This window comes from Lolium perenne, chromosome 7 (assembly GCF_019359855.2).
Source record: "Lolium perenne isolate Kyuss_39 chromosome 7, Kyuss_2.0, whole genome shotgun sequence".
Classification (NCBI taxonomy): Eukaryota; Viridiplantae; Streptophyta; class Magnoliopsida; order Poales; family Poaceae; genus Lolium; species Lolium perenne.
The window spans coordinates 162,961,689-162,974,732 of NC_067250.2; the positions used below are offsets into that span (position 1 = coordinate 162,961,689).

General features: G+C 52.4%; 1 protein-coding gene across 1 annotated transcript in view; it reads left to right on the forward strand.

Moving 5' to 3' along the window:
- The window catches only part of LOC127303837 (uncharacterized), a 44,097-nt gene extending 33,683 nt beyond the window's left edge, over positions 1-10,414 (forward strand). The window contains exon 4 of the mRNA XM_051334543.2: positions 10,260-10,414. Coding sequence (XP_051190503.2) covers positions 10,260-10,414 — 155 coding nt within the window. The remainder of the gene's footprint in view (positions 1-10,259) is intronic.
- Positions 10,415-13,044: the final 2,630 nt, after the last annotated feature.

The window sequence follows — 13,044 nt, forward strand, 5'->3', positions numbered from 1 at the left end:
CTAGCCTAAGCCTTGTATTGAGAGGGATTACTTCTCGTGCATCCAAATCCTTGAGCCAAAAACTATGCCATTTGTGTCCACCATATCTACTTACTACATGGTATTTCTCTGCCATTCCAAAGTAAATTGCTTGAGTGCTACCTTTAAAATTTCATTCCTTTTCTTTGCAATATATAGCTCATGGGAAAAATAGCTTAAAAACTATTGTGGTATTGAATATGTACTTATGTATCTTATTTCTTATATGTTGCTTGTTGAGCGATAACCATGTTCCTGGGGACGCCATCAACTATTACACCATTGTTGAATATCATGTGAGTTGCTATGCATGTTCGTCTTGTCTGAAGTAAGGGTGATTTATCATGAGTTGAATGGTTTGAGCATGCATATTGTTAGAGAAGAACATTGGGCCGCTAACTAAAGCCATGATCCATGGTGGAAGTTTCAGTTTGGACAACAATCCTCAATCTCTTATGAGAATATTATCTGTTGTTGAATGCTTATGCATTAAAGAGGATTCCATTATCTGTTGTCTATGTTGTCCCGGTATGGATGTCTAAGTTGAGAATAATCAAAAGCGAGAAATCCAATGCGAGCTTTCTCCTTAGACCTTTATACAGGCGGCATAGAGGTACCCATTTGTGATACTTGGTTAAAACATATGTTATGCAATGATAATCCATGAAAATCCAAGCTAATTAGGACAAGGTGCTGGCACTATTGGTATACTATGCATGAGGCTTGCAACTTATAGGATATCTTATACATAACACATATGCTTTATTACTACCGTTGACAAAATTGTTTCTTGTTTTCAAAATAAAAGCTCTAGCACAAATATAGCAATCCATGCTTCCCTCTTCGAAGGGCCAATCTTTTACTTTTATGTTGAGTCAGTTTACCCATTTCCTTCCACCTTTGAAGCAAACACTTTTGTCAACTGTACATTGATTCTTACATACTTGCATATTTGCATTCATCATATTACTTTGTATTGACAATTATCCATGAGATAAACATGTTGAAATTGAAAGCAACCGCTGAAACTTATATCTTCCTTTGTGTTGTTTCAAAACTTTCTACTATGAATCTATTGCTTTATGAGTTAACTCTTATGCAAGACTTATTGATGCTTGTCTTGAAAGTACTATTCATGAAAAGTCTTTGCTATATGATTCAGTTGTTTAATCATTGTCTTTGCCATTGCTTTGAATCACTTCATTCATCTCATGTGCTTACAATAGTATGATCAAGATTATGATAGCATGTCACTTAAGAAATTATCTTTGTTATCGTTTACCTACTCGAGGACGAGTAGGAACTAAGCTTGGGGATGCTGATATGTGATGTAGCCCCGCTCACCGACGTCGCTACACCAAGACCAACAAGTCCCCCAAGTGGACCGATGACACGAGCCCGAGTCAAAGCTCTACATGATGAGGTGAACTCACTTCTCACCACCCTTGATCTTGGTACCCCTTTGGATGGATTGCTACCTCATGCCGACGTGCTATGTGTCATTAGGTACAAGGCGCATCAAGACCCCGGAGAGGAGGACAAGCCAAGGTCAAGGGAGGGAGAGAAGCAACTGGACATGGAGATGATCATGAAGCCGAAGCCGACGTCGCTCGAAGCGCTCCAAGGAAGAGACGGACGCTGGCTGGTCCAGGACCCGGTCAGACCGGACCCACGACCGGACGCCCTTGATCCACGAGCCCGGTCAACCGGGCGCAAACCGCCAGCTCCCTCGTACGGGACGACGACCGGACCCAGGACCGGATTCTTCGCAGATTCGGTTTGCGCCGGTCGACCAGGACCCATGACCGGACAGCCTGTCACAGCCCGGCCAGCCAGGACCCATGACCGGATAGCCCGGTCCACGAGCCGCCGACCGGACCCAAACCGGATCTGACGGGAATGACCCACCAAACTGCCTTAACTTATCCATTCGCGTACCTGTTCGCCCTTGCTGGCCATGTGTGACTATATAAGTAGCCTGGACCCCTCCTTAGCTCTTTAGACTTGTTTTGAACTCAAACCTACCTTTGAGCTTAGTCTCCCTTGGGTATCATCCCTCTGTAATCAAGGCACCTTGGTTGTTGACTTTGATCTTGTTGAGTGAGATTCTAGTACAAGTTACTCTCTCTCCCTCACCAAGCTCTTCCTCCCCAACCCCAATCTATCTCCGGGAATTCTGCCACGGCCTCTTCCTCGGAGATTCTATTGGCGTGGTCCATCGAGCCACGGAGGTAAGCATCGGGTGTATCGGGTTGGTGTGCGTGCGTGAGTCCCGGAGTTCCTCGTGTTCGTCGTGTTCTTCGTGTTCCTCGCGTTCTCCCATCTCTCCCCTTGGTTTCGAAGTCAATCCGCGAGATTGGGCCACACACGGGGTCTTAGACCTCATCATATGGTATCAGCAGCTCTTGGTTACCGCGGATTTGACCCTCCACCCACCCGATTTCGTTCCTAGAAAATTTTCCCCAAAAATCCCCAAAAAATAGCCCTAAATTGCCTCTTGACCGATCTGCGATTTCGTTGCGTTTTGAGTGGTTTTGGTCCATGGATTTGGTGTTGGAGTGCTTGATCTACTATCTCCCCAACTTTTAGCCCCCAATTCCATCGTTTCCCTTCGTTTTGGTCGATTTGGCTTGATTTCGCTCAAGAACAGGAGAGAGAAAAACTGTGCCCCGCGAAATCCGGTCGACCGGGCGCCAACCGGGCCAGTGACCGGACAGCCAGCGCCGAGGCCGGTCAGCCGGGCGCCGGGCCGGCGCCAACCGGGCGCCAACCGGGCCAGAACCCGGTCAACCGGGCTGTAGACTAGGCAGGCCGGTCCAGGGCCTGGTCAACCGGGCGCCAACCGGGCGCCACCTCCACCACCACCTCCGCGAACCACCGCCACCCTCTCCGCCGCCGGCAAGCACCGCCACCCTCCCCAAACCACCGGAAAACATCACCGCGGCCCCATAACCTCCGCCGCAACCGCAAGGGCATCGACACCACCCACCACCGGCTTACCACTGCCACCACCGCCAAGCTACTTTGACCATTTTCTTCCGCTAACTTGTGTTTGCTTGTTCCGGTTTGAGTGCCTTGTTTGTACAACTAATCCGCAGCTACGAAGCAAGCGATGACATCCTCGGCACCTCGGACTTGCAACCGTACTCTTGACACCACCACCTTCATCGCAAGTTGTGTGTTCATCACCGCCTAACATCTTAGGTATAATTTGCATTCCCCTTGTAACCCCTCTTCTTTTGCGATCTATCCTATCGAGCATTGCTTATCGAGTGTTGCGAGACATTGCACGTGGCCCCGATTGTGAGGTGTGTGTGTAGTGTGGAGTCAAGCTTCTAAGCAAAACTCGTGTGGCAAAATAGCAAAAGTGAGCTAACGCTAACATAGAGCGTGAAAAAGAAAGAAAAGCACACAAAAAAAGAGTGCAAGTGCCATCATACATACAAAAGTGTACAAAGTGCCACCATAGATACAAAAGAGTGCAAGTGCCACCATATACAAAAGAGAAAAAGCTTTTAAGCAAAAGAGAGATATGAGAAGAGAGGCCGCGTGTAAATCTTGTTGTCTCTCCGTTGCAACCAAAGCTTTGATCTCTTCTTGTGTTAGTGTGACACCGAGCACCCTTGCTTAAGGGCTTCTTACACTTTTCCGCTCATTCCTTGGTCGCACTAACCCCGTTCATCTCGTGTGTGCGTTCCATATCTTTCCGTGTTTATAGTGATCATCGCTTTGACATTTGGATTTTTGGACCTCACCCACTTTTAACAACATACTCGATCTTGGATTTGTCTTTTGGCTTTCCACAACACTCGCCTAACACCATATTTGCTAGCTTTTGCGTGTGGTTTTGCGTGTGTCCCCGATACACTTGATCTTGCTTTCGGCTTGGTTGATTGCCTCAATACTATCTTACCTTGGTAAGAGTGCGAGGTAGTGTTCTTCCACTAACATACACCATATAGATCTTGTCATGCTAACATGTATAGCGACAAAGAAGATACGAAGGAGTACACGGAGCACTTCGAGGAGGATACCTCCTCAAGCACCGCGGATGTGGAGGAACATGTGGAGCTCGACACCGACTATGGCTCCACGAGCATCACCGACATGACCAACATCGAGGAGCTCTACATCGACAATGGCTCCTCAAGCATGGATGACATGGTGGAGCACCACCTTGAGGACGACATCGACGAGCTCTACATCGACAATGGCTCACCACTCATGGACGACATGGTGGAGCAAAGCCACATCTACGACATCGACACCGTGAAGGAGCCTCACCTCGACTCCACCATGAGCAAGATCGGTGCTCCTACATACCCCTACTTGGCCAATGGAGCTACATATGGAGATGGAGGACCTCCACGAGGGCACCATCATATGGATCATCAAGAGCGTCCCCATCATGAGCGCCATCGACACATTTCTCCGCGCTCCACAAGCCACCACCATGAGAGTGCTTATGCACAAGATCGCCGACTTCAAGTACACCATTTGGAGCATCAAGAGCGTCCCCATCATGAGCGTCATCGACACTCTTCTCCAAGCTCCACAAGGCACCGCAAGCAACATGCCAAGTCGCATGAGCCATCATCTAGGCATGGCAAGGACCGTCATCGACATACGTCACCACATGAGCTTCGCCGCCACAAGCCACTTCATGATCTCCACCGACCAACATCTTCCACGAGTCTTCGACGACACCACTCAAGCCATGGTGATGATGCACGAAGACGAGAGCCTCGACATGAAGGCGACAAACACCATGATAGGGTGCCTACCACTCCAAGGATGGCAAGTGCACATCGCGCATACCTTCCTCATAAGACGACTTCCACCTCTTGTGCCACCACCACAATGGCCTCTACCTCGTCACGTGCCTATGGACTCCGATGCTACAAGTGCAAGCAACAAGGCCACCCTCCACGGGAATGTCCCAATCTCCTATGTGAGGTGTGCAAGGCCAAGGGTCACGTGGCATGGCAATGCATAACGCCAAGTGCCAAGACGCTCTACTTCGACAAGCTACAAGCACAAGTCCCCAAGATGCCTATTGCGCCAACACTTCAAGATGAAGATCGCCAAGGTGAACTCAAGGGTGACATTGAGCCGAGCCTAGCTCTCATCAGCACTACGGCGCCACCGCTTGAGGATGACTTGGGAGGCGATGGAGTTGAGCATGGTGACCATGGGATTCTCCCTTCACCTATGGAGGCGCATGGAGTTGAGATGGTTGAGCATGGGAATTTCCCTTCAACCAAGGAGGCGCATGGAGATGAGGAAGTCGAGCCTACTCCCCCATGCTTCATTGATGAGTTGGTACCAATCCCATGTGAGCATGAGAGCCACCTAGCCCACTTGAGTGAGAGTGATAGTGAGTTGAGTGACTCCCACCCCATATGTGAGTTTGAGTGCTTCCGTTTGGAGGACATGAGTGATACACAAAGTGAGTTGAGAGAGGTAGATGATAGGTCCATGGAGGACATCGCATTTGCTAACACATTAACCTCTCCCTCGTTTGTGTCTTCTTATGTTGCACTATGTTCCACGGAGGACGAGTTCCCGCTCATGGAGACGATGTACATGGTGCATGAAGATGATGATATCTCACCATGCTTGCTCCAAGATGGACATGTCGACCACATGGATCCTCCTACTTCTACAACACCTACTTCAAATGAGTCGGCCTACAAAGGTAACAACATAGGTGTTGATGATGCCATGGTCCCACTAGTGGACATGATGACTTATGAGTGCATGCATGATCTTGATGATACATTTGATACGTCACATGCTACTTTCACTTTCCCATGCGATGCTTTGCTTGATAACATTGTTGATCATGTGAAATTGATTGCTTGTGATACCATGACCATGCCATGCTATGAGAGCTTCACATTTTCCCCGCTTGCTTGCAATGATAATGATTATGATCATGCTTGTGTTGTGACACCCTTGATGAACACTTGCTCTTTACATAGGGTTGTCGACAACAATGATAACATGTTGAACATGCTTTGCCCAAAATGTTTGCACTACTCCATGATCCTTGCATCCAAGATTGTGAACAATTGCTCTTTCTTATGCTTGGTATGCAAAAATGCTGTCCATGAGATGGCCCCCATAGCCTTCTCTATTTTTGATGATCATGAGTTACCACATGCCATGAATGCACCTTCTTGCCATATGCACCATCGCCATGCATTTCATACTATCTTGATTGACACTAATGGTGATGTGCACAAGACATGGAACATCATGATGGATGATGTGTTCCTCTACCATGCACACACGCTTTTTGTTTTCTCTTTTGTGTGTATAGGTACCCGAATGACAACTTCCACCGCTACGGAGCATGAGCTCACGAAACGCGCAATTGAGAGCTACCCCAACACGGACGAGATACATGATCCAACCCATGGGATTCACGCCAAAGGGTATGTTCCCAAACGCCTTCTCCCTCGTGTGTTTCCGGCTTGTCTTGTCGAGCTTCCGGTTTGGACCAATGCCTCGTCTCCTATTTTGCCTCTTATGCAACATATCTTGACACATCTTGGTGGCACAATTGTTGTTGTATGTCTTGATGTTATCATCATACACTCCAAGAATCTCAAGGACCATGTCATACATGTGAGAGACACCTTATGCATCTTGTGCCACATGTCACTCATAAAGTTGCTCTTCTTTGGATTTCTTATTTCACCTTTGGCAATTGAAATGGATTCTTCGACACTTGAGGATACCCATACTTGGCTCACGCCAACCATACTTTGCCAAGCTAGAAGTTTCCATCTCTTTGCCATTGCACATAACAATTTTACCCAAAATTTTGCCACCGATACTTGCCTTTTGATTGTTCCATTTGTGTGGGACAATGCTACACATCACATTTTTGACACTTTACAAACCAAACTTTTACATGCACAAACTTTTGCCCCACCAAATTTTGGATACATCGACACTCTTTTGGTTCCCATTTTTGCCAAATGCCTCTTGGAGAAACGACTTGATGCTTCATATTTGATTGAGAGCCTCTTGTTCGCCGATCACAAAATTGGCACCCACAAGCTTTCCATTTGCAAGTTGTTTTTCCCCAAGCTCTTCTTCGACCGCGACTTTATCCCGCTACTACAACATGGGACAATCGTCATGGACTACACCGTCGGTGAGGAGGAACAAGAGTCGAGGGCGACTCTTTCCCAAGGGGGGGGGGAGATGATGTAGCCCCGCTCACCGACGTCGCTACACCAAGACCAACAAGTCCCCCAAGTGGACCGATGACACGAGCCCGAGTCAAAGCTCTACATGATGAGGTGAACTCGCTTCTCACCACACTTGATCTTGGTACCCCTTTGGATGGATTGCTACCTCATGCCGACGTGCTATGTGTCATTAGGTACAAGGCGCATCAAGACCCCGGAGAGGAGGACAAGCCAAGGTCAAGGGAGGGAGAGAAGCAACTGGACATGGAGATGATCATGAAGCCGAAGCCGACGTCGCTCGAAGCGCTCCAAGGAAGAGACGGACGCTGGCCGGTCCAGGACCCGGTCAGACCGGACCCACGACCGGACGCCCCGGTCACAGGCCCGGTCAACCGGGCGCAAACCGGGCCAGCTCCCTCGTACCGGACGACGACCGGACCCAGGACCGGATTCTTCGCAGATTCCCGGTTTGCGCCCGGTCGACCGGACCCATGACCGGACAGCCCGGTCACAGGCCCGGTCAGACCGGACCCAAACCGGATCTGACGGGAATGACCCACCAAACTGCCTTAACTCATCCATTCGCGTACCTGTTCGCCCTTGCTGGCCATGTGTGACTATATAAGTAGCCTGGACCCCTCCTTAGCTCTTTAGACTTGTTTTGAACTCAAACCTACCTTTGAGCTTAGTCTCCCTTGGGTATCATCCCTCTGTAATCAAGGCACCTTGGTTGTTGACTTTGATCTTGTTGAGTGAGATTCTAGTACAAGTTACTCTCTCTCCCTCACCAAGCTCTTCCTCTCCAACCCCAATCTCTCTCCGGGAATTCTGCCACGGCCTCTTCCTCGGAGATTCTATTGGCGTGGTCCATCGAGCCACGGAGGTAAGCATCGGGTGTATCGGGTTGGTGTGCGTGCGTGAGTCTCGGAGTTCCTCGTGTTCGTCGTGTTCTTCGTGTTCCTCGCGTTCTCCCATCTCTCCCCTTGGTTTCGAAGTCAATCCGCGAGATTGGGCCACACACGGGGTCTTAGACCTCATCAATACGTCTCCAACGTATCTATAATTTCTTATGTTACATGCTACTTTTCTGATGATACACACATGTTTTATACACACTTTATGTCATTATTATGCATTTTCCGGAACTAACCTACCGACAAGATGCCGAAGTGCCAGTTCCTGTTTTCTGCTGTTTTTGGCTTCAGAAATCCTAGTAAGGAAATATTCTCGGAATTGGACGAAATCAAAGCCCAGTATCTTATATTTCACGGAAGCTTCCAGAGAGCCAGAGAGGGACCAGAGGGGAGCCCTGGGGCCCCACACATGATGGCGGCGCAGCCAGAGGGGGGCGCGCCCCCCTGGTGTGTGGACCCCCCAGACCCCTTCCGACTCCGTTTCTTCGCCTATATAAGTCGTCGTGACCTAAATCTTCGACACGGATTGACGAAACACTAGAAAACCTTCCAGAGCCGCCGCCATCGCGAAACTCCAATTCGGGGGACAGAAGTCTCTATTCCGGCACCCTGCCAGGACGGGGAATTGCCCCCGGAGTCATCTCCATCGACATCACCGCCATCTTCGTCGCCATCGCTGTCTCCCATGATGAGGAGGGAGTAGTTCTCCCCCGGGGCTGAGGGCTCTACCGTAGCTATGTGGTTCATCTCTCTCTCTCTTTGTGATCTAGTTGAATATCATCTATGTGCTACTCTAGTGATGTTATTAAAGTAGTCTATTCCTCCTCCATGATGTAATGTTGACCGTGTGTGCATCATGTAGTACTTGGTTTATGCTATGATTGTGATCTCTTGTAGATTATGAAGTTAACTATTACTATGATAGTATCGATGTGATCTATTCCCCCTTTCATAGCTATTGTTGACAGTGTGTATGCTATGTTAGTACTCGGTCTAAATTGCGTTGGTCTATCATGCACTCTAAGGTTACTTAAATATGAACATCGAATGTTGTGGAGCTTGTTAACTCCGGCATTGAGGTGCTCTTGTAGCCCTACACAATGAATGGTGTTTGTTATCCAACAAGAGAGTGTAGAGTAGTTTCAGTTATGTGATCAATGTTGAGAGTGTCCACTAGTAGATAGTATGATCCCTAGGCCTTGTTTCTAAGCATCGAATCTCCGTTTATTTACTGTTCTGTTGCATGTTTACTCGCTGCCATATTTATTTCAGATTGCTATTACCACTCATATCCATCCATATTACTTGTATTTCACTATCTCTTCGCCGAACTAGTGCACCTATACATCTGACAAGTGTATTAGGTGTGTTGGGGACACAAGAGACTTCTTGTATCGTGATTGCAGGGTTGCTTGAGAGGGATATCTTTGACCTCTTCCTCCCTGAGTTTGATAAACCTTGGGTGATTCACTTAAGGGAAACTTGCTGATGTTCTACAAACCTCTGCTCTTGGAGGCCCAACACTGTCTACAGGAATAGAAGCGTGCGTAGACATCACCGTTGTCAGGAGCCTTTGGGCGTGGAAGCCCTATCTTGTCGCGTGCCGAAGTCAGCGGTATGGAGAGGAGGTGTCCCTATCGCCATCATGACCTGTGGCCGTACGGCGCCATGATGCCCTGTCCGGCGGAGACACTGTTGCTCTACAATGCCCCGCCCTTTACGGAAGGTGAGATCATCGTGGACTTTAGGAGCCGGACTACCTTTCCAGTTCCTTCTCCTGCAAGCCTCACCAACCTGGACCATGTCAGGGAGAAACAAACCAAGCCAGATATGGTAAGTTCAAGCCAGCCCAGCCACAGCGCAGTCGGCTGCGGCCAGGCCAGCGTGGACTTTGAACCAGCCGGCTCCCAAGGCAGCCGGCCACGGCTCCAGCCGGCTGCTCCTCAGCTGGCCTTTGCCGCGGGCCGACAGGACTTGAGCCGGTTGTTCTCAGTCCTTTTCCCTACCCGGGGTCTTCCCCCCGACATTAGCCCCTGAAGCTGGCAAGGTCCTGCGTAAAGAAGGACCTGGGCAGGTTTTCCTGACCCTTAATCTCTGATCTTGCGGATTATTCTTTGAGCAGCACCCAAGGGGCCGGCTGAGAATTTTCGTTCAGCCGACTGCGCCCTCTTCCGGCTTGCTTCGTCCGACTGCTCTCAAGCCGGACGCCGCTTCGTTATGCGGATTTCAATATTCCAAGCGCTGGAGGCTGTTCCGCCTTGCTCGAAAAGATTTTAGGCCGGGTTGGAGGAAAACGTCCGGCTGCGGCTGGGGCGCGCCAGAGTCTCCGCCGCCTCGGGCCCTACGCCCGACTTGATGGCTTCTGACTTCACTGCAGCGGGCGTTTCATCTGGTCACGTCGTCGTCCCCTCCGGATCCTTTGTGGTCGTGGGCGACGCGGTGTGGCCGTTTCCACTAACCGCACCGGTAGTGGGGGAAGTTACGGCGCAGTTAATTTTCGATCGTGGCCCACGATCGCCACGTGGTGGCGCATCGTGCGCGGCAGGAGGCTATAAATGCCCTGGGGCAGTACCAAAGCGGCCACTTCGCCCACTTCGCTCCCGCGCCCAAGCCTTCTCTCTCCTGCTCAAGCAAGCTCTTTCACGCCACCGCGACTCCTCCGGCGACCTCCTGGCGAACCTCGGTGAACAAACGCGGCCATGCTCCTCCGCCGTTCCGCAGTCATCCGCACGCCGAACAGTCGCCACGGGTCCTCGCGTCTCGACGGTACGCTCTCCGCCACCGTCGTCGCCGCCGTCTCGTGGTTCTTCCTCGCCATTTGCACTCTCGTGGTCTTCTTCTTCTTCCTCTACGGTGATGGCCCCTCCGAGCGGATCTTGGGAGGGCTCGTACATGAAGGAGGATGACATCGAGCGCCTCGTGCGCCTTCGCCGGATCCCGCCGGGGGTGATCACGCGGGCACCCGGCGACGAGGTAGAGCCGGCCCCGGAGCCCGGCAAACGTGTGGTCTTCGGAGCGCACTTCGATCGGGGGCTGGGCCTGCCGGCTTCGCCCTTCTTTCGCCGCTTCCTCGACTTCTTTGGCCTGCAGCCGCACCACCTGCCGGCCAACGCCTGCGTCTTGTTGAGCTGCTATGTGGCCTTCATGGAGGGCTACGCCGGCTTGTGGCCGGATATCGATTTCTGGAGCCGGCTCTTCTTCCTGAAGACGCAGACCACAGACGGCCAGTTGCGGGCCTGTGGCGCCGCCTCCATCTACTCCCGCACGGGCACACCCTTCCCGAAGATCCCTACTGTGGACTCGGTGAAGAAATGGCAGATGTCCTTCTTCTACGTGCGGAGCGACAACCCGGTATTCGACCGGCTCAACCTGCCGGAGTACAACCCGGCGCCGCCAGTCGGCCGGATCAACTGGGGCCACAACGCCAAGTCGGCGGACCCGTACGCAGAGGTGAACCTTCTTTGGGACTTCCTGCAGGGTTGTGTCATGGAGGGCCGGCTGTGCGCCGAGGATCTCCTCTGCACCTACGCCGACCGCCGGGTGTTGCCTCTGCAGGCATGCGCCCATAAGATTGGGCACATGTCCGGCCGGTTCGATCCGACCCGGACATCCAGGGTGGAGCTCACCAAGGCTCGGGTCGCTCGGCGGGTGAACTTCATCTCGTCGGCGAAAATTCCTGAGAACTGGAACTGGGGGATGGAGCCCTACAGCCGGGCGGCGCCGCCGGAGCTGGTGAGTCTTTGTGTATTGGCCGGGTTCCAGCTTGCGGCTGCGTGGCCGACTTTTTCCTTACAGTCTTTATTTGTCTGCAGCTCTTCGACCGCCAGGGGGTTGAGGACGGCGACCTGGCGCAGAAGCTCTGGACGGCTGACCACGTCGATCCGGCTGACCAAGCCGGCGACGACGACCTGCCGGAGGCGGCCGACCAAGGCGGCCAGGGAGAGCACAACCCGCCCCCTTCTCCAGAGCAGGAGGAGGACGAGCCGGCGTCGTCCGCCGCCTCGCCGATTTGAGCGGTGCCTCTGGCCGCGAGGCCGCCTTCCACCTTGGCGACTTCCTCGTCTGTGCCCAAGGGGAAGAAGCGGGCCAGCGAGCGGTCCACGGCTGCGCTGGAGGCGAAGTTGAAGAAGCAGTGCCGGCTGGGACCCAAGAAGGTTCCGGAGACGGCCGGGTGAGTTTCCCTTACTCGTTGTTTGATTCCTTTTCTTTCCTTCCTTTTTTGCTTATCTTTTCTTGTTTGGCCGATTAGGGCTGCTATAAAATTCTCCAAGGGCGGCGGCTCTCGGCCGGCTTCCCGCGTCGTGCCGCCTGTTCCGCGTGCGCGTACGCCACCCATCATCGTGCCGCCTGTGGTTACGCCTCCTTCCGCGGGGGTGTCTTCTTCAGCTGCACCTTCTCCTACCGCGCCCGGCTCTGGCGCTCAAGGTGAGCCGGCTCGCCGCTCTGGCCAGCCCACTCTTGATGATCTTTTTCCGCGCCGCGCTCGACTTCTGGAGCCTATGGCCGGAGCCGGCAGGGGTGCACCCGGCGGGGCCAGCGATGGCGGGGCCGTGCAGCCGGAGCCGGCGGAGCCACGCCCGACATCGTCGTGCTGGATGCAAGCTCGGACGAGGCGTTGCAGGCGCCGGGGTCTGCGGTCCCGACCGGGCCGGGTGCTTCAACCGCGCCGCCTCCGTCTTCGGAGCCGACGAGGGAGGAGCCGGCCAGGGAGGAGCCGGCGAGGGATGAGCTGGCGCGCTCGGGCGACGCCGATGCTCGGGCGTTGGTGAGGACGGAGGGCCCGGCGGAGCCGCCTCAAGGTCTTCATGTGGCCAAGGGCGCCCGACTGCTGAACGTGGTGTCCGCCTCCGACTCCAGCCTCGGCTCAGCCGGCACAATGGAGAAGGCATGGCACCAGGCGGATGCCT